A 22356-nucleotide genomic window follows, 5' to 3' on the forward strand; every position below is an offset into this window, starting at 1 on the left:
TGAGGCGCTACTACTTCTGAGTAAATGAGGGTGAAATCAACTGGCAGCGGTCAACAGTCTGCAGAAAGAAGTGACATATGACTACAACTAGCTGGTATGTGTACCTAAAGTTACAATGTACACCGCCACTCTACGTAATCAAGACTCATCTCCGATCTCAAATGTGTATACCCTCATCCTCCTGCCAATAAAGTTGGATCGTCTCGAGATTTCCCTACACTAAAGTTCAAAACCCTGGAGTCCAGGTTGTATATTAGTTCTTCAGTCAACAACGTAAGGCCGCAATTTCTGCAGAGAGCTTTCCAGGAGATTGCATGTGCCTATGACGATTGTTATGACTATTACTGCTTTGTCAAGGTTCTCACCACATGCTTAGCCAGAATGACAACACAGAAGAATCTTAGCATGTGCAATATCCAGCAATTGCTTGCAGGGAGGACATCGTATAGCCTGTGATTAATCCCAAACGTCAGACTTGGAAATTCACTAGCTTAAATCGTGAGAAATTACCAAGCAGCGGCTCCACCGTCTTGAACTACATTGTTCGGCAGGATTGTTGATGACAGAATGATACTTCTAACCAGATCATCAGAGAAAAGGTACATTCTTCAAAGACGAACGGAAACCAGTTGTTCTATTCAATCCGGATTTCACGCCTCGAGGTTGGAAAATGGGTCAGCGCAGCTTCGGAAACTGCGAGGCCGATAATCAAACCATGTCTCCATGGTCGAGTCTCAACGACAGGGGTATCCCACTCATAGACACTGTTACATTTACGCAATTAGCTCCTCCAAATCCACCAGTAAAACTTCAATTGCCATCAATTAGCTTGTTGCGACGAAGAATTTTGAAACATTTATTTGTAAGTATGCAATGTTCATTCAACGACACTCCCAGAGTTACCAAGAAAATGAACCAAAAAAATTGTGGCATTCATGAATAAAAAAATTAAAAATTCTGCACAACCATTGCAAATCCTGCGACCTTCTTGTAGCGTTCTTACTGCTCCCAATGGCAGGTATTATCGCGCTAAGCCGACTTTGCAAAAGAGTTGCATGGCAGATACCGTTCCCGGTATTGGTAAGTACTCTTTTACTAGCAGCAATGACCTTTCATGGAAATCTAAACGTCGTAGCTGAATTGCCCATCGCCATTGCGTCATATAATGAAAATCTGTCCGAAACAAAACTGAGAAGTAGAGACGGTTTCCTATTTTAATGTCTAGTTCGGCTTTCGACGTTTGTATTGATGACGGTAAATGTGCGACATGATGAACTATTACGAAAAAAGCATGACCCTGCACTATTCCGGCACCAAACACAACCTTCCCGAGTGAAGCTGATATTTTGTTCTTCGTGGCTATCGCAGGAAGACACAACAGCTGTCATGACCACAAACAATATGATATTAAGTGGCGGCACGGCGACCACCTAAACCTTCTAACAGAATTTATATGAAGAGGGATAAAAAAAACATGGAACCTTGTACCCTAGCCGTCCACAAAAAGTTGAGTAAGTCCATCATTGTTGCATCAATAAGCAGGAATGCACGAGTAAGAATAGCTCTTACAGCCGCGCCACGAGTAGTAGGCGATTCGGGTCTCGTAGAAGCCCGGTAGGAAAAGAAGGATGCCGGCCACCAGGAATCCGTAAGCCTGAGAGGAATCCCCCTCCATGTGCTGGGTGTAGATAAAGTGCGAGATGATCAGGAAGAAACATCCGAACGCGAGCAAGACGACGGCTAAAGCGATGGACTTCCATGGCACGTCCTCCGGAAGCTCAAAACGGTAGCGGAGGTCCTCGTGCGCCGCAGTTGTAAGCCCAGAGAACGAAGTAGAATGGTCTCGCCTAGAGTCTTGACAAGATGCAAGAGTCGAGTAACGCATGTGCGAACGCTCTCCCATTTCTCCTCTCATAGAATTTCGTAGACTTGGCAAGCACGTGATGCTAACCTAAGGTATCTTATGACTGCTTATTACCATCATCGGATGACTATAGTCATTGATGAATCGATTGTTCATTAGCTACATGTCTTCCCTCTCGTTGGAGTCGAATTAGTTGTTACTTTTTGCATGTAACTTTTGTCGTACGATTCCAAAACTCAGAGGAGCCGACAAATCAAGGAAGGGGAAGGTTGGGGAATGCAAAATGGTGTTCCAATGCAAATATCTCAATGATCGGTAAGCCACAGCACTATTGTCAAACCTAATCGGGAAAGATACACATATCAACTAAAACTTTCCATAAAACTTGAAGACGATGTCCAATTAAAAAATGGACTCCACCCAACGCGTTGTAGGGCACCGATGACCTTGCAGCGAAACCAAGCGTTTTCTACTGCTCTGTCCCCTACATTTCCCTCTCGCTTCCTGTTTCTTCAAACCCGACTCAAATCATCACCTTCGCGAAATAGAAGTCAGATAGTTGCACAGATACAGTGACATATGAGGAAAATGGAATTTGTGATTACGAAGAAGGTACCCCAGGCATTACCCGCGTTCAGTCGAAACAGAACAATGGCGGCAAAGGAAGCAAGCGACAGCAGCCGAAGGAGAAAAAAATGAGAAGTGCCTTATGCTCGTCGACGGCAGTACTAAAGCGCTGTCAAACATAATCGAAGCTTGAATTTCCTGTCAGTTCCCATCCTGTCGCTCAGGCTACGAAATCGTCACCACAGAGCTATCATAGCACAGTAGAGGAAAGACCCGCACACGAATAAGCTGACAGAAAAAGAAAAAGAAAATGATGACTGCCAGGCGGCGGAGAGCAATGACCGCAGCACTGACCAGTGACACTCGATGAGAGAGTGCTTGTCGCCGCGCATGAGGTCCACAATGTAAAGCACACACTCTCGACAATTTCCAAGCAGACGGCACTCCGCAATATCGTGTTTCAATCTGCTACCGAGTACACAGCTTCCGTTTCAAGAATATATTAAAACAAACTAAAAAAAAACAAACAAGAACAGCAGCAACAACAGTGATAAAAAAAAAAAAAAAAAATCAAATCAAATAAAAATCAAACAAAGCCAACTAACAGAAGCTCTGATATCCACTCGACGTATAAGTGCTTCCACCTTCCGAAGAAAGAACAGCAATACTACCGAAACCGTAAGCAACTAGGCCAATCAAGCGGATGAAGAAGCTCATCCATATGGCAAACAATGAACCTATTGTCTTGCAGCATTATAAGAAGGAAGTAGCGCGCAGTGTCCACACCAGTGTCAGCTCCAGGTCCACAGCGTCGTCAGCTGAAACTCCTCTCACTAGAAAGTCATCGAGAATGAGCGTGACTAATTGAGGGATTGGTAGCGTCAAGAGAACGAAGAGGACAAAAGGTACAACCACGGGTTCACCTCGAAGCGAGCAGCAGCAGCAGGGGCAGGAGAAACTGAATCGCCGTCCAGCTGGAAAGAGAATAGGGAATGAAGAGCTGAATTGGCGGCCGCCAAAGTGCATCAGTTCCCAGCCTACGTCCACTTTGCAGAAACACTCCGCTAGGTCTAGTACAGTTGTGTGAAAATGGTCGTAAGTGTCAAGGGGGTCAGAGTGAGAGCAGCGACGACGCATCTGGTGAAGCTGATATCCCCCCCCCCCGCGTGAAGACTCTGGCACTGGAGGAAGGCTTTTTGTTACCCGGCGCCGCCTCGATCTGTGTGTGAGACCACGACACTGATTCCATCGACAGCAGTGGCCCCCGCATTCATTCGCTTCTGGTACATTCCTCATTTCACCCCTCTTTTGTCTGCAACCCCCCCCTGAAGGCTTTATTTCCTGCCAGATTCGGAGTCTCATGACTTTTAAATTCTCTTGCTGCTTGAATCTCATTTTATTTGGATCATCGGTAATTGGTAATTTTTTCATGTGTGTTTTTGTTTTTCTCTTGTAGACATTCCACAAATGTACAACAAATTGGCATCCGGCTCTCAATTCACATCATTTTGATTTTTTCTGTAGTGAAGCTGTTTGCTCTTGACTGGTTTTAAATTTAGAATTCTAGTAAAATGCTTGTATGTTTACTATCATTTTATTACCTTTGTAGAATTTTACAATATTGGATACTTGATTCTTCAATGATATAATCATTTGAACATTTTAAGTGAGCATTATTTAATTTCAAAAAATTAAATAATCTACTAGAAAATTATATTATAAATTTTATAACATTACAACTTAATTTATGCAATTGATATATATGACAATTTTGAATGTATCACATATAGATATGTAAAGTAGATATCCAATTAACATGTTAATTATATTTATTAGTATTACTGATATTACTAATACATCTTTTTAAAACAATAATGTGTTACAAATACACTTATTTTAGGAAAAAAAAAGAAATTATATAGAAGTAATTGGAAGTATATAAATTTGATAATATCTTGTAAAGAAGCTTAATAGAGAGAGATTCGACTTTCTAAATGTTTGTAGGTTATTAGTAAGTTAGAAACTTGACCAGCTTGTTGGCCACAAGTAGTATATGTTGAAAACTTGCCTTGCAAATTAGACATGTGTCACGCAAATTAGACATGTATTAAATGACCTATAAAATGTCACCACATAATACCTTAGTTAGATAATATACATAGAGGTAAGAATGATGCCTTCCTTACTTTTGTTAATGCCTTTCTTGTATTCTTCATTTAGTTCAAGAATCTTTAGTCTCTTTGTATTGGACAATACTCATTCTAGTTTTTATCTTATATCTATCTTTGATTTGTCTACTTTCTCTCTTTGAATATCACAAAAGTATATTGTTTCTTCAGAATTTTAGTATAATTCATGTCCTTGACATTTTAACAAGAATGTTAATTTTTTATATTTATTTTATTTTAGAATTGAATATATTACTCTACTTCTTATTTTTTTATTTTAAAGATCATAAACTTTCCAACTTTAAACTACCATTTATTATTTTTTCAACACAAATTTTATATATTTTTTAAAAATAAATTATTATTTTTATTAAAAAAATAATTTGATATTAGAAGTTGTTGATTATCCTCTTTTTATTTGAAATATAGATTTATTAAAGTTTTCTATTATAGAATTTTTTAAAATAATAAATTTATAATAGTTAATAATTTAATAAATTTAATAGAAGTAAGAATAAATTTTTAACTATTGTTAATTTTTACAAAATTTTCAATATTTTTAGGATCAAAATTTTATAAATTAATAATGTCAAGAAAAAAATATTATTTTTATATTTATAGAATAAAAATATAATACAGATAGATAAATAACTATCTATTTTATAAAGTTGCACAATTGAAAAAAAACAAGTAGATCAACCCTACAAATAAATCCAAAAATTCTTGCTACTACAAATATAGAAGAGAAAAAAATTAGTATGTTGGAAGAAATTTGATGAAATAATATCAAAATTTTAAGGGTTTTTACAATAAGTTAAATTTTATTTAAGGTTACACTCTTTTTAATACTATGACATATTTACTCAAATTAGATTTATAAAAGCTCACTTATTTGGAAGTACTCACTTTTATTTTTTACCTTTGATGGAAAAAAAGTCACTACTAATATATGATCTAAATGTATTTTTGGAAGTGTTTATATCTACATTTGGAAAGAATGATTAAAAAATAATAGCAGTAATAAAATTCTTATGTTTACAATAAGAATCATAATTAATTACTATTTATGAAGCAAAATTCCAAAGCCTTACTTGCAACATGGATTGAAACAATAAATTTCCTATTAACCAATTTTGATATAAATTAAAAAATAATATCAAAGATTTATTATTAGCCGTAAAAAAAAACTTATTAAAATAATTTATTACTCAAGTTATTATATGCAACAATTGGCTCTTTGAAAGGTACCAAAAATATGGATTTGGTAGGAGATGAACAAATCAAGTCATGGTAACAATTCCTAATTTTTTAAATACTTATTTATTAACATCAAAACCTATGCAAATTGATGCTAAATGTTTTAAACTTCTCACTAAATAAGAAAAGACTCAATAATTTCCAAATGAATTTTTCTTATATTGTAGAGAACCTAAGCATATTATTCAATATTGTACAAAGAAATAATGCAACTAAAAAATGAAGAGCATAGCTTTTAGTAAAATTGGTATATTAAAAAAAATAAAAAAATAAAAAATAATAATTATTGAACTATAATAAAAATATATATATTATTAGAATCTTATGCAACACTTGATAAAGGTCTTATTTTCACTTCAAAACCTTCACTTTGTTTTACAATAGTTTTTTGTTTAGGATTTTAAAATTATAAAGCCTTTATTTTATTATATTTAAAAGTATTGAATATATTTATTTTATTATATTACATAAAGACTTTTTTAAAAGACATAGTATATTTTTAATAAAAAAAACTTAAATTCATAAATGTATAAATCATAGATGGTCATTTTGTATTTTTTAGAAATTATTATTGTGTATAAAAATATTTTTATAGGTATAATAATAATTTCTCATAATAACTTAGTAACATTTAATATTATTAGATCTTTCTTTAACCTAGTCATTTTAGGTTTATCATGGCTAAGAAAATATAATCCATTGATAGATTGAATTATTTTATCATGTTAATTTTTTTCATAACATAATTAAGATTTTTACTAATTAAGTAGAAAGACATAAGTGTAATATAGTAAAATCCTTATTTTTAAGGTGCAAGAACTTTCATGCATATTGTTAAAGAAGGACCATTTTTTTTTATTTTTGCCACACTTATGTTTAATGGTAAAAAAACTTCAATCAAAATTCAAGTAAGTATAAGGATTATCAATTTGTTTTTTACTAGAAAAATATAAATATTATTTTAGAGCATTGTTCCTATGATTGTTCAATTAATATTCATGAAAAAACTCACTCTTTACTCAAATCAACCTATAACTTATCAAAAATGAACTTTTTTTATTTAAATAATAAATTAATGAGAATTTAGACAAACACTTCATATGTTCTTTAAAATCTCTAGTTAAAGCATCTATCTTGTTTGTAAAGAAAAAAGATGGATCATTATGGATGTATATAAATTATTAAAGACTTTATAAGATAAACATCAAGAATGGATATTCTTTAGCTTTCATATTATGGATTTTTGAAAAAAATTAATTAAATGAAGATCTATATAAAAACATATTTACAAGAAACATATAAACTGGTGTGGATAAAAAAAAACAAAATGGATAGAAGATTGTATTTTGAACTATGTATGGACATTTTGAATATATTGTCATGCCTTTACAACTTACAAATGTTCCATTTACTTTTCAAGATCCAATTAATGATATTTTTAAAGAACAGTAGATGATTTGGTTGTTTATTAGCTGAACAACATTTTAATTTAGTCTAAGCATACAAAAGAGCATAAAATTTAAGTTTGTTGTGTATTATAAAAACTTAGAGATGCAAAATTATATGCTTAAATAAAGAAATATATTTTATACAATTCATGTTGAATTTTTAGAATACATTATTTTAAATGATAGTCTCATGTTAAATCTTAAGAAAGTTTCAATTATTATAAATTAGAAGATTTCAAGAACAAAAAAAAAAATGTGCCATATTTTTTAGAGTTTGTCAATTACTATCAGATTTTTGTCTAAAAATAATTCTTAAGGTTGCAGCTTTATTCATATATTTGAATTTTAAAGACAAACATAGATAGAATAAAAAAATAAAAAATAAAAAATAAAATTTAAAGCTTTAAATACAACTTTTACTACAATTCCAATCTTATATAATATTGATTTTTTGAAGACATTATTTATGGAAATAGACACATCAAATCTTGCCTTGAATGATATATTTTCACAAATAGAAGGACATGAAAAACTTCACTATATAGCTTTTTATTTATAATAATTTTTAATATGCAATTATAGATTTTTTTCAAAAATGACACCATTATCTAAAAAGCACTTATAATAAAATCAATGTTTATACGAATCATAAGAACCTTAAGTATTTTATTTCAATATATATTTTAAATTGTGATTAAACTTGTTAAAGCATATCTTTGTGAAATTTTTTATTTACCGTCACTTATTGGTTAGAATAAAAATAAGCTTTTTTTAAATGTCTTATTAATCAAATTTAATTAAATATATTTTCAAATCTTCTTATGTATGATATTAAAAATAATTATTCTAAATTTTATGATATTTCTAAATTTAAATTTAAGAATAATCTTTACTATTATATAGAATGCTTATATATTCTAGAACGTAAATTACAATGACGTGATCTTTAAGCTCAATATAATTTCCAACTACATGATATTTTGGATACTATAAGACCTTAGAATTAATATCAAGAGATTATTAGTGGTGTCAAACATGGAAGAAAATTAAAGATTTTGTACAATCATGCAATACTTATTTAAGATCAAAAACTCCTTTTCATTGATCTTATGGACATTTTCAATCATTATAAATATAAATAAATATATATATATATATATATATATATAGCAAAACAATCATTATCATTAGTTTTTATGGATTTTATCTTGAATCTTTGAATCTTGATTTTTTATAATTTGATATTTGTGATAGTAGATTACTTTATTAAAATGGCCAATTTTGTACCATGTACAAAAACTATTACAAGTAAAGAAAAAATGAGATTTTTTTCCTTAAAAATAGCTATTATTATCATAAACAATCAAAAAATATTACACTAAATCAATGAATTCAATTTCTATCTAGATTTTGGAAATATTTTTTTATGATATTAATGATAGATTTAAAACCAATTTTCGCCTTCCACTATCAAATTGATGGATAAAAAGAACAAGAAAATCAAGTATTATAGCAATATTTGAAAAATACCATCAATTTCCATCAAGATAATTGAATAATTATTTTTTCGTTGGCAAAGTTTGCTTATAATAATATAATACATTCTTCTATTCAACAATCACTTTTATATGCTAATTATGATTTTTATCCATAATTTGATTCATGCAATAACAAAAGATCAACGTAAATATCTATTACAAGAAATAATCTCAATTTTACAATTGACAATAAAATATTGTTATTAAATCATAATATAAAGAATATTTGTCTTAATCACAAATAAGATCATTATAAACTTCGACTAATTTTTACATGCGAAAAGATCAATTTATTTGCATATTGATTACAATTATTAGAGTCTATAAAGATTCATCTCATGTTCTATATATTTCTTTTTAAATTATATAAGATAGTGAATATATCAAGAAAAATAACCATGTTACATCTTTCTATAAAAATTGATAATAATAAAAAAATTGAAGTAGAAAAAGTCTTAGATCTAAGGAAGTGCATAAATAGATTAGAATATCTTGTACATTGGCATAGATATGATATTAATGAATACTCATGAAAGCCACATAAGAATCTTGTAAACAAAGCAAAGAAAGTTGATGTTTTTTATGGACAACAACTATCAAAATCATAATAAAGAGGCTCAAAATTATTTTTTATAAATCAAAGTACATCCAATAAAGATTACATTCTATCTTTTATTCATATTTGTAATTATTTTATATTTGTAGTATTGATAAGATGGAGAATCAAAAATCAAAAAATTTAATTTAAGAATTATTCTATGTAGAGTCATTAAATAAGCCATTGAGATTGTCATAGCCTTTAAGATGACCTAATAGAAATGAAGACCGTCAAGAACAACATGTCTTGTTGGAATTGATAGCAAGACACAACAAATTAGGTCTTACAATCTTAGAAGAGATGCTTTATATTTGGTGATATTATTGGAGGTAGAAATCAATCTTAATGGTGTTTTAAATGATTTATTTGAAGAAAGTAATAAAATCCTTAACAATTATCTAATAAAAAGTGTTCTCTTTTTTTTAATATATGACACTATTGATAGTTGAAAGGACTTATCAATTACTTGTAAAGTGAACAAAGATCATAGTATATAGAAACTATAATTTGCCACATTTTAAACATTTTCAACATGTAACTACTACTCTTTATGGAACTTATTTCTATAAGAGAAGATAAAGCTATGAACAAATTTATACTATAATATTAAAAAGAGTTATGTAGAAGTAAATAGGAGTATAAAATTTTAATGATATTTTATAAAAAAACTTCTTAAAAACTTTATAAACATGGATTTGACTTCCCAAATGTTGTAAGTGATTAATAGATTGATAACTTAGACAACAAGTTATGCATGTAGCACACATATTAGAAACTTGTCTTGCAATTAGAAGCATATGCCTCAAATTAATTTATAAAACATTTGAATTTATTTCAGTAGTACAAACATGTTGCTAATTAATATTTATAGTGATCGTAAGACTTTACACAATCATTAAAATATAATTCATAGTATAAATTTAACAAAGAAAATATTACATTTTGCAAGTATTATTAATTAAGTCATATTACACTTTTATTTAATTATAACTATTTTATTGGTCTAAATATATGTAAAATAATCTAACAACAAGGTCTCACTAACAATTACTTTACTTATAAATTTAAGAATTTCTTTGTGGAAATGTATAAAATAATAATAAAAAATTATGATATTTTAAGAATTAATTAATTTTTAAATATATTTAAGAAAATAGAAGAAAATTAAATTTTTGTAAATATTTCAAAAATCCTTCTTTGATTTTAAGATCTTTGGATTTTTTAATAAATATGCTCTATTTAATTGATTTATTTTTTTTCAAATAATCTTATATTTGTTTTATAAAAATCAATAGAATGTATAATTATATTTTCTCAAATTATAAAATCATAAATTTTTAGAATTTTTATTTTATTTCAATATTTTTAATTAATATAATATTATAACATTCTAATTTTTTTATTACCAATTTTATATGTATTTTATGTTTCATAATTTTAGTGTTATAATAATGATATATTATTTATTTATTAATAAATAATCTACAAGACGTAAGTATTACATCAAGATCTTAATTACTGGTCTTTTTTAGAATGTCATTTTCTTTTATAAAAAAGCATCAGTGAATGATTTTTACCGAATAATGTATGAAATTTAGAATTCAACCAAGTTTTTAAGTTACACTTGAAACATATTTAACTTATGGCACCTAAATGTGCAATAGGAAAAAAATCAGAATAGTGATTTAGTTTAGAATGGTCTACATATCAGTAAACAATTTATTTTAATAAGAAATTGATGAGAACTTATTAGTATGCTTTATATAAGAAAAATTGTATTGTTGACTTTATTAATTTTAAAATTTATTCTTTATTAATTTCTAAAAAAATAATTTAATTTTTTTTAAGTTATTTAACAATTTTGAAGTTTCGATACACCATCAAAAAATTATAAATAACAGTTAATATATTTAGCGTTAACTGTTTAAGTTTACTTATTCCTACAGAAATCATTGTAGCTGTAATATGTTATAAAAATCAACGTCATGTCATTATACTTATAACGTTGTTTTAATTAAAAATTTAAAAACATATTATTAATAAAAATATTGATCGTTGTTGTTTAATAAAAAAAATATAACGTTCTTTCCTGCAATTAGATATCCATTTATTTTTAATTTCTTTTTTAAGTTCATGAAAGATATAATTGTATGTTTAAAAAAACAAAATCAAAACATAAACCAAAATAAAAACTAGATGTACACATACATGCATGCAGTTATGATCAAAAGATTTTAAATAACTAATAATAGAATATCAGCTTAGAAGTTAAATTATTGGCTGTGAACTCACTTATATTAATAAGTTGCTGCAAACTATATATATATATATATATATATATATATATATATTTATATATATATATTTATATATATAAATATCATAATTACACAAACTGAAATCTAGTTATACAATTCAATTTAATAAAAATACTAAGAATGTTTATGACAAAAATATTTCAAATTTATTTGCAAACATAGCAGGGTAGATTTAAGCTTAGAAGTAGATTTGGTTGACATATGTACGACTTGCAAAGTCTATGACTAACATAGAAAAATCACCTCAAAAGAATAATCATCTCAGGGATTTAAAAGATATTAAGTTTTGTAATTCTATTTTCTAAACATGTCTTATCTTTTTCTGAAACTGAATGAAGACACTGCCTTTTAATTGGAGGTCCAAATTAAATTAAATGATTTATTTTTTAATCAAATTATAAATTATCAATTATCAAATAGCACAGTGAAAACTAGTGCAAGTATGTTATGAAGTTTGTAATTGTCTTGTGTCAATAGTAACATAAAAATGAGTCCCTTAAGCCTAATTGAAAATGATATATACATATGTCAGCTTTGAAATATTTTTGTAATTTTTGCCTTAATAAAGTACTCTACTATTTGAGAAGTTTGTCTTCTTTTAATTTACAGATGAAATCAACTACATGTATATTTATATAAATATGAAAATTATTCAGCTTTAAGATTTTGATTTATCATCCAATGATAATATTGTTTGTAAACATATTCACACATTAAATCATTTAAACTCTCGATCAAAGTCATAGAACTGAACTAGCTTCAAAATAAACATAACTTCCCAACACTTTTTTACATTTTTTTTTGAAAATGTGATTCTACACCTTGCATGTAAATTGTAAGATTATACTTTAGTACCAATTTTTTTGACTTATTGGATTTCTTAATATAAGTTTTTAAAGCAGGTTAAGTTTGAATTCTTAACTCATTTACAGTGCTTTTATCTTTATTTCAATTATTTAAATTGTCCTGTTTGTATATTTTCGCACAGCGTTTTTAGAATTTAATAAAATATTATATTTTATAAAAAAATTGGTATATTTATTGGTTTGTGCTCTTCATATGTATTTATTTGTAATCAGTTCGCTATAAGTCAATCAAATTAACAAAGATCCAAAGTACCATCAAAGATCTCAAACAAGACACGTGCTCTGCTTTCAAAGGTTTTTAATTTTTAGTATTTTTAGTACGCAGTTTAATTTAGAATAAAATGAAATATTTTTGTTACAGATTTAGATTCGATTACAGCTCCAGTTCTTTAGAAAAAAAATCTAAAGTTTCATTATATGAATTTTACATTCGATTTTTGAAAGGGACAAGTCAGGTTTGCCATCTCCAGGTGTATCCCAGACCTATTCTGACACAATTAGAAAGAAAAAGAAAAAGAATCTGAAACGCACATTGTTGAGCGTGTATTCGAATATCCGAAATTCAAATAAAAATCACTGTAATTAGACAAAACCCAACTGAATAAACGAGTTTATTTAGAATGTAGTCCGTACCCAACCTCTGATTCTAGCGTTGTATGGAAATGTAGGCAATAACGACCAGAGAAAAATTATCATCACACATCCAAGTTCCATTCATCCGAAGCGGCTGAAAGCAGGTGCAGGACTGACAGCAGTAAGAGGGCCAGAGTCTCAGAGCCAGAGAGAGTCAAGTGAAGTGGCTGAGGTGGACTGCCACGTGGGTTTCCTCTCTCGCTCCCGCCTTTTTTGTGAGTAAGAGAGAGAGTGTGTATCTTTTTTCTCTCTCTCTATGTGTCCTTTCAAATCTCAGGGGGCAGTGGGAGGCTATCCTGCAGACAGACCTGAAGCCACGCTTGGATGGATGGATGGCCAGACATGCAAACGGATGGACAGACGAAGCTTAGTGACACACTGGATTCCGGCACCTTTTAATTTCTACAAATGCCTGAAGTGACATGCACTGCATACTTGTTTCAGGAAAACATTATTTTAAATATTTTATTTTTGTTTTTTTGTATTTTTTTGGTATTTGATGTTTATGTAAAAGTCATTTGTATTTATAAATGCATTAGACAATAAACCCACATATATATATATATATATATGGAAGTTTATAAATAAACTTGGAGTTTGTATTTTTTGTCTGGTATGTTTTATTTCAAGATTTAACAGGTTATAATAATGTACAGATTTTAAAGCCCGCAAAAAGGTATTTGTGGTTGTTGTGTTATTTCAATCATGGGAATCAAACAAGGAAAATGTCATTTACTAAATCCTTTCGAGATAACCAATGTGGGTCATTGGAAAACAAAGATAATAACAATAATAAATGATAAGATGAACAATTGATGCCCTTCGGGGAAATAGATTTGGTTTCATCCGAGACTTTGTTCCACTGGTTTCTAATTTTGAAGTTGGGACAAGAACAAAGACAACAATATGCGGCTCCTTGTGCTTCCAATTATATTCTCCACAAATCATGCTTCATGTCTCCTTCTTCCCCCTAGCAAACTAAATTCTCCATTCAATTCCATGATGACATTATGTCAATACTCTCCAATCCTTCCAAAAAAAAAAAAAAAAAAAAAAAAAATCCCCCACCTTAAATACCCCCCCCCCACTAACAAACAAATGATTAAATCACTGTAACAGTAAAGTCAAGAAAAAGTCATGCGGAAGTGGCAATGGAATGGGTAGAGGAAGAGAGAGAGGGAGGGAGGGAGACTGGGCAGGCATCGGGGGGCCTATCACACACTGCGACGCGGTGATGGGCATTCCGGGTGTATGAGCCGTGCCGTGTCGTGCCATGCCTGCGCACCCCCTACCCCCCCCCCTCAAGCCGTTCCGATCCGCTCGACTCGACTCGTCTCGTCTCGTTTCGTTTCGTGTCGACTGGACTCGTTCTTCGAGGCTGTCTGTCCGGTCGGCTTTGATGATGCTGATCATGCAGCCTACTCCTACTCCTTCTCCTCCTACTTGTCCTCCTCCTCGCCATGATAAACAGCATCTGTTCTGGCAGGCAGTCATAACATGGGAACCCGAAGTGGCATCATCCCGGCATTGCTCCCGACTCTGCGATCGTCTCTGCTCTCTCCTCTTCCCTCTAGGGTTTTGTCGGATTCTTCCATTTTTGCCAGTGCAATGTCCTTTCTGGCATCAGATTGCTGGCCAGGCCGTCTCGACATCCTGGCTCCGGCTTTTTTGCCTCTTCTCGATTTCATGAATTGTGTCTCTTCGTTCCGACACCCCAAGGCTGTTCACTCTGTCTGACATCCTCTAGGATTGCCAGCCTTGTGCGAGCGAGCTTACTCGTTGGGGCGTCGAATTAACGTTTTTAGGTCTGTAGATTCGCGGTGCAGATGTTTCGTACGTGATGTTTCGCACAATAGCAGCTGCTGGAATCGAATTGCGCTCGGCAATATGATTTCACGTGCCGTGCAAGTTTCGAATTTGTATTGACTTAGTTTAGCACTGCTCAGCGGCTCCGCGTCCAAGTTTAAGGATCGTCCACTGTCATATTGGATTTGGAGACTGGCTGCAAGGATTCGCAAGTACAATTTAACAATCAGAGGAAAGGTATCTGTCATCACTTAGAATTTTGGAGCATCTTGAAGCACCAGCAGTGCCACAAGCAGAGAAGTGAGCATACAAGTAGATTTACATTGAAGACACTTGAAGGTAGTTCTTCTCGTCTTTTGCGAGTAGCCTAGGGTATCAGGTCACAGTGGCTGGGTCGAATAAGAGGGCAAGGCTGGACCTTCTACGGCAGTCCTTCATGAGTGATCCTGAGGACGAAGAAGACAGCTTGAGACTTACACTAGGGCCTCCTGGCTCCTCGTCTCGGCTGTCGCCTTCGCCAGATCCATTTCTCCGTTCTGCTTTTCAACAGCAAGGGCCACTTTTGCCGGTGGTGACGACGCTCTACGAAGTGGATGAACACTATCGCCCTCGACGCACCCCTGTGCGCACTTTGCCCCCTGGTTCACAATGCACAAGTCAGTCCCATGTTCCTTACCTCGCATTCTTCTCATCAATACTCTTCTGTTTTAATTGAGTTAAATTTGCAAGTGTAATTTTTATTTATTTAATTAATTAATTCATTCATAAAGCATTGGTGTGACAGAAAACAAATAACCGTAACCGTAATAGTCTAAGAAATTCGTCATAATCCATTTTGTGGTGGTAGATTCAATAGTTGGTACTAGGAATTTCAACAACCGTTCATAATACGCATTCCCGACACTTCTTGAATGACCATATGATGCGTGCATTATCTTATAATTATCAGTTCCTTTCCCTTAACTCCTCTCTTCCGCCTTAATTATGCTTTTGGAACCACTAAAACTTGTAGTAACGCGAGATGATAATACAGGACTGCAGTATGGTAAATGCCCAATTTTGCACTTTAGTCGCCTTTGTCTGTTCCGAATGGACTCTTATATTTTAGAGGGTCTCGAACTCATTAAGGAACGTTTACGATTAGGTTGGTTTACTTTGGAAGGAAGTTACACACGTATTCAAGGGAAGTAAATTGTTTTCTTTAATGTGAACTTGAGCACTTCAATATATCGGTTTTGTTTTTCTTGTATTTGGAGAGGATTCTGTGTTTTTTATGGGTTACATGTTTATATGCGTTATAGCATGTACTAAGCTAGCAGTACGATTCAGACTTGGAGAAGTTCTAAGTTAGTTTAGATTCGTTGTTAGGCATAGTTGCATCACGACATCATGAATTCTATTGAATATTTCTTCTTCAACTTTGTAGACTTGAAAGCTCGAGTTTCTAGTTTGGAATCTCGATTGCACAAATGGCCGTTTTCAATGATTTAGTGAGCTTCATGTATGGAAACTGTTCGAAGTCTCACTTTCTTGGTAGTGTTCGGAGAAAGATATCATACAATATTTTTGCTCATTCCAATGTGTGGATTGTGGCAGGTGAGCGGTTGTTAGGTACTGGCGGCAATGTAACGAAGAAAGGTCCTCATGTCTCACCCCCATTTCTATGGTCATCAGAATATCGTGCGAAGAACCATAGTCTTGAGTGGATATTGAGACGCGGCCTAACCAGTATTAGTGGTGAGGTGCAGTGTAAAAGGTGCGATGGAATGACTACTGTCGAGGTCAATCTACAGGTACGATTTCTGTATTTCTCAAGTGTATTTCAAGTAGATATTCGCCTCTACCCAGTGTACTGCTGGTTAATGTTATTGTTGTTGCTTCTTTCTTCTGGGTAATTTAGCGCCACAAAACTTGCTAATTCTGTGAGGTTGTTTGGTGAATTCAGGCAGCTTTTGTTCAGCTTGAAAGATACTTCCTGGAGAACAAGCACTTAATGCATGATCGCGCACCAAAGCACTGGATGGTTCCACGGCTTCTTGATTGCACATTGTGCCGTCAAATTGACTGTGTGAAGCCAATCATAGCTGAGAAAAAGAGAGAAATAAACTGGCTATTTCTCTTGCTAACTCAGACTCTTGGTCTTTGTACTCTTGATCAGCTCAAGTTCTTTTGCAAGCATAATGATAAACATCGAACTGGGGCAAAAGATCGCGTCCTATACTCCACCTATGGGGGCCTGTTGAAACAGCTCAATCCGGCCGGTAAATAGTTACCAAATGACTAGATTAACTATACCTGCTTATGTTTGCAAAGTAGCTCTCCGCCGACAACACACCAGAGAATTAATGGGATTGTGGAGGAGAGAATGCCTTTTAGGTACATCAATATCGATGTGTCTATCACATGAGATTATACGTATTTGAAGGTCAATTTGTTACTATGCTGAACGTGAGTAAGATAATTCAGCTCTTAGTTTAGGCAAGCTTGGTGATTGGCAGTTGTCAGTTATCTCGTAGTCTTCCTGCGATGTTTTACTTCCATAAGCAAGTCAATCCTGCAGACTAAGCACAAATTGTGCCCGACTGTATTGACTCTAAGGACGGATTTAGTCTGAAAAGCACTGCTCTTAGCTTACCTTTATTTGAAGATTTTTAATGATAACTAGTTTCTTGGAGGATTTTCAAGAATTAAGGTAATTAAATTAAAGTCTCAGAACTTGTGTGATTCATGATGGTCATCCTACTTTACTGTAAGCCTGTCCATTGTTAAGTAATTTTAATATTGTGATACTACCAAGGTAGTGCCTTATCTCATATAACTTGATTGCTCCAGATTTACAAGCTTTTCTGCAATACTAAAAAATGTAACTAAAATTACAACTTAAACTATTTTTAACTGTTGTGAAATGACTATGTAATATACACAGTATCAAGCAATATTTTATTTCAAATGAAAGAACCTAAATCCTTTCTAGTGGAGTTTATCAATGTAGAGGATGATAAATAGGAAGGTGTATTATTGATATTACATATTCTTTAAGTATTGTAAATTACTTATTGTAAATTACTTCCAATGCAACTTCTTAAAAGTAAGAAAGTAGAATACTATGTTTTAATAAATGTGAGGAATATTTAGAAGTATCTAAGGATGTAATAAATATTATTATTATTACTTTTTAAAAATTTTCTTGATCAAGATATTATCTATTTAATATATATTTTTATTTATTTTTATTCAATTCTATTTATTTAATTAATATTAATATTCATTATCCATATACATATGTTTGTAGATGTTAGAATTAAAGTTATTGGTTAATTTTTATTATATATGTATATATACACTTAGTAATAAGTACCTTACACCTTTGCTTTGTGAATAATAAGAAATAAAGAAGAAACATTAAAAAAAATGATACTATAGAGGTTTTCTTTTGTCAAAGTTAATTATACCTTCTAAAAGTAGTAATTTAGAGAATAATTTAAGAAACTTCTTATTATAGAAATTTTAATCAATTAATTTTAAAGCAAACATTCTTTATTCATATAGTTGAGAAAATTAAACAAACATCTCTATTTTATTTCATTGAAAACAATGTTTGTAGTATAGTGGTAATTACTTGTATCTTTGTACAAAGAATTAAAAAAAATTAAATATATATAATAAATTAACTTATAATCAACTAATATATATGATTGGATTTTTTTGTCTTTGTAATTTATTTATAATAAAGAATAATATTAATTTTATATCATATTTCTTCTATTATATAATATATATATATATATATATATTTGATTTTAAAAATTAATTCTTATAATAAAAAAATTTCATATTATTTGTAAATCAATCATTATTATAATGTAAATAATACATTATTAGAACTTTGATTAATATTAAGCAATAAGATCTTTAATTTATGTTAATATATTTAGAAAATTATTTAAGTATAGTTTTTTAGTTAGCTTATATATATATATATATATATATATATATATATATATATATATATATATATATAAGCAAGAATGAAATCTTCCTTACTTTTATCAACTCTTTTCATGCTTTCAGTTTAGTTTCAAGAGTTTGTAATTTTCTTTTATCTTTTGCAATAGCCATTCTAGTTTCTTCTTATATTTACAAAAATATATATATATATTCTTGATATCATCTTTTTTTGAGACACATCTCACTTTTTTAATCACATTATTTAAATTCTTGTCATTGACAGGCTTATTAGAATATTGCTTTCAAATTTAGTTTATCATAGTTTTCATCTTTCTTTAAATGGCATGATCCTATATTGGTTAATTTAGATGTATTTTTGGAAAAATTTCAATCCATGTATAAAAAACATAATGCAATTTGTGTTGCAACCAACAAGATTTACATTTTGTGTTAAAGCATTTAATCAATACCACTATATGCTTTATGATTTTAACATCTTGCAATCAATATTAAGTAAAATGATTCTACACTTATCAGCCTATTTTTCCATAGATTCTAATATGAGATAAAAAAATTAATATTAATTTTTTTTATCTTCATAGTTTGAGTCAAGAAATTGATTTTGCTGTAAAATGTAACAACTGGCTTATTAAATTTCAATGTGAGAGTTACCTAAGTATGTCTAAATATCTTCACAATTCAATAGCAACACTAATATCTTGTCAAATCATATATTTGAAAGTAGAAGATATGCAAATTGATGCAATATATTTTAAATTCTTCATTGAAGAAGAAAAGAATTGACATTGTCAAGAAGAATTGTGCTTATATTATGAAGAATCTAAGCACATTGCCAACATTTTTTAAAAATGTGATACAACTACAAAATAAATAGCATGCTTTTCAAAGAAGACAATGTTGGAAAATAAGTTTTCTCAGCTACAATAAGAACTATGTAGGTAGAATTTTGTGAAACACTTAGCAAAGGTAATGTTCTCTCTTTAAAACCATTATTTTGTTTTACAATATATGTTTTTTTAGGCTCTAAAAATCACCAAGCCTCTATCTTATTAAATTTAGGAGTCTCATCTTGTTTTTTAAATAAAATTTTTATTAAAATATATAAAATATCCTTGATAAAGATAACTAAGGCTGTACATATAAGAGTCATAGATTGTTATGTTTTTATTTTATTTTATTTTATTTTTTTCTTTTCTTTTCTTTTAGAAATGTTACAAAACAAATTTTCTTTTAGATATGGCAAAAATTGATCATAATAGCTTAGTAACATTTGATGTTATTAAATCTTATTTTAATCTAATTTTTAAAAGTTTATTATAGGAAAAAAATATTATTTTATAAATATATATATTTTTTTGTAATCTTTAATTTTTCAATATGATAACCAAGATTTTTGCTATCTAATAAAAAAAACCAAAAATCTTATTTGTATATGCATAAGCTTTAATAACATCAAATGCATATGCTATAAAAAAATATATATATATATATATATATATATATATATATATATATATTTTTTATATTTATGCTATATTTATTTCTAAAAATAAAAATAATTTAAGTAATATTTTAATTTAGTATAAATATTTTTAAAATTCTCTTTTAGATAAAATGTAGATACTTTTTTGAAATATTATCCTAATTATTACTTAATTGATCTTTAAAAAGGAGTTTAATTATCATTTGGACCAATCTAAAGTTTATTAAAAATGAGTTGTATTCACTTAGAATATACATCAATGAAAATTTATTCGAAAATCTCATATGCCATTCAAAAGTTTTAGCAAGAATTCTTACTGTGTCTATATATAAAAAAGACAAATCACTATGTAAGTCACTAAATTGTTTCATGAATTATTTTAGAAGAAAAGAACACAATTAAAGTGCCAAGTGAAATAATTAAGTGAAAGATTAGGTAAAAAAGTCTAAATATAAGCAAAATAGGATTAATATATTAATTATAGCTAGTATAAAAAATCTAGTATAAATTCCTAAATAGAAATTATTTTGGCAAGCATCAAATTGGCATCTTTTTAATATCTTATAAGCATCTAAAAAGAATCCAAGATATTTTATAATTTCTATAGAATTTATATAGATCTTGGTACAGAAAGGATGTTGTTGTATTTGTAAACCGCTCATGGATGGTAGTTGAAGATCATATTGTCATGAGGTGATTCGAGCCCATTATAAATCTGACTAGCTAATTCATTTTATTCCAAGAGATTGTCATTGCCACTAGCAAATTTTAGCTTGTATATTAATGTCATTAGAATTTTATTTGGTTTAGTGACATTAGATTAAATATTGGCGAGTTTAATAGTTGTGCATCACAATACTTCTATCTATTGACACTTCTTATATGAAGTAATAATTGTGACTAAATAAGCTCTTAAGAACCATTGAGCTGACAACTATATGTCAAAGACATGAATCTCAAAGAAAGAAATTCTCAATACACTCTTGTATCACTTGAAAAGATTAAAAGTCACTCAAAGATAGTAATATATTGAATTAGAATGACTATTTCTAAATACAAAAAGACTACAAAATCTTGAAATAAGATTAAAGACTAGAATGACTATTTCTAAATACAAAAAGACTACAAAATCTTGAAATAAGATTAAAGACTAGAATGACATTGACAAGACTAAAAGAGGCTTCACCCTTGCCTCTATATATACTTTTTAATTAGAAGCTACATAGCCATGTTCTATAGGATCTTTAATACATGTTAACTTTACAAGACACATATCTTAACTTATAAGGATTTTTTTTTTTTTTTTTTATATGTGTGCCATAAAATTAGTTTGTTCTATAAGCTATCAATATATATGACATGGTATTAATTTGTTGACTAAGTTTTTAACCTATCAATCAACTACAAACGCATGTAAAGTCAAAATTGCATCTATGAAGCTTCTAAAAAGCTTTTCTAAAAGATATTATAAAATTAATCTACTTTTATTTATTTCTATTTAATCATATAGATAATAATTGAAATAAATATATGTCTGTGATATAATCTTTCTTGCTAGAAACCAGTTCCAAAAGAAGCAATCATCATATTTTTTGAATCTTATTATTTTTTATCTTAGTTTTGATAGATGTTAGCTCAAAAAGAGATATGTGGAATATAAGATGAATATCCATAGACTCCAATAGATATAATCAATAAGCAATATGATTGACTTATTCACAAATAAGAAAAGATCCAAGCTTACAATAATCCAACTTATCACAAGAACAAGTAGTCTTGATATTGCAACAAAGTAATTATGCTATGTCATCCATCTTAAATTGTGGTTGTTCCTTGCAATA

At 30.0% G+C, this 22356-nt stretch overlaps 3 protein-coding genes across 3 annotated transcripts; 1 reads left to right on the forward strand and 2 right to left on the reverse strand.

Moving 5' to 3' along the window:
• Positions 1 to 911: 911 nt before the first annotated feature.
• LOC141044345 (uncharacterized) lies at positions 912 to 2068 on the reverse strand. The gene is made up of 2 exons (XM_073537274.2): positions 1570 to 2068; positions 912 to 1381 (listed from the first exon to the last, which is right to left on the reverse strand). Exons 1-2 carry the CDS (start codon positions 1913 to 1915, stop codon positions 1215 to 1217), a joined length of 513 nt encoding a protein of 170 aa, XP_073393375.1. The 5' UTR covers positions 1916 to 2068; the 3' UTR covers positions 912 to 1214.
• Positions 912 to 3607, reverse strand: LOC112288664 (uncharacterized). The gene is made up of 3 exons (XM_073537275.2): positions 3218 to 3607; positions 2786 to 2896; positions 912 to 2629 (listed from the first exon to the last, which is right to left on the reverse strand). The coding sequence occupies exons 1-3, from the start codon at positions 3566 to 3568 to the stop codon at positions 2489 to 2491; spliced, it is 603 nt and encodes a 200-aa protein (XP_073393376.1). The 5' UTR covers positions 3569 to 3607; the 3' UTR covers positions 912 to 2488.
• Positions 3608 to 14760: 11153 nt separating this feature from the next.
• LOC112288145 (uncharacterized) lies at positions 14761 to 17789 on the forward strand. Its single transcript, XM_024532026.3, has 3 exons — positions 14761 to 15719; positions 16660 to 16856; positions 17009 to 17789. The coding sequence occupies exons 1-3, from the start codon at positions 15500 to 15502 to the stop codon at positions 17330 to 17332; spliced, it is 741 nt and encodes a 246-aa protein (XP_024387794.1). The 5' UTR covers positions 14761 to 15499; the 3' UTR covers positions 17333 to 17789.
• The last annotated feature ends 4567 nt before the right edge of the window (positions 17790 to 22356 follow it).

Source organism: Physcomitrium patens, chromosome 11 (assembly GCF_059467195.1).
Source record: "Physcomitrium patens ecotype Gransden chromosome 11, ASM5946719v1, whole genome shotgun sequence".
In the NCBI taxonomy this organism is placed as follows: domain Eukaryota; kingdom Viridiplantae; phylum Streptophyta; class Bryopsida; order Funariales; family Funariaceae; genus Physcomitrium; species Physcomitrium patens.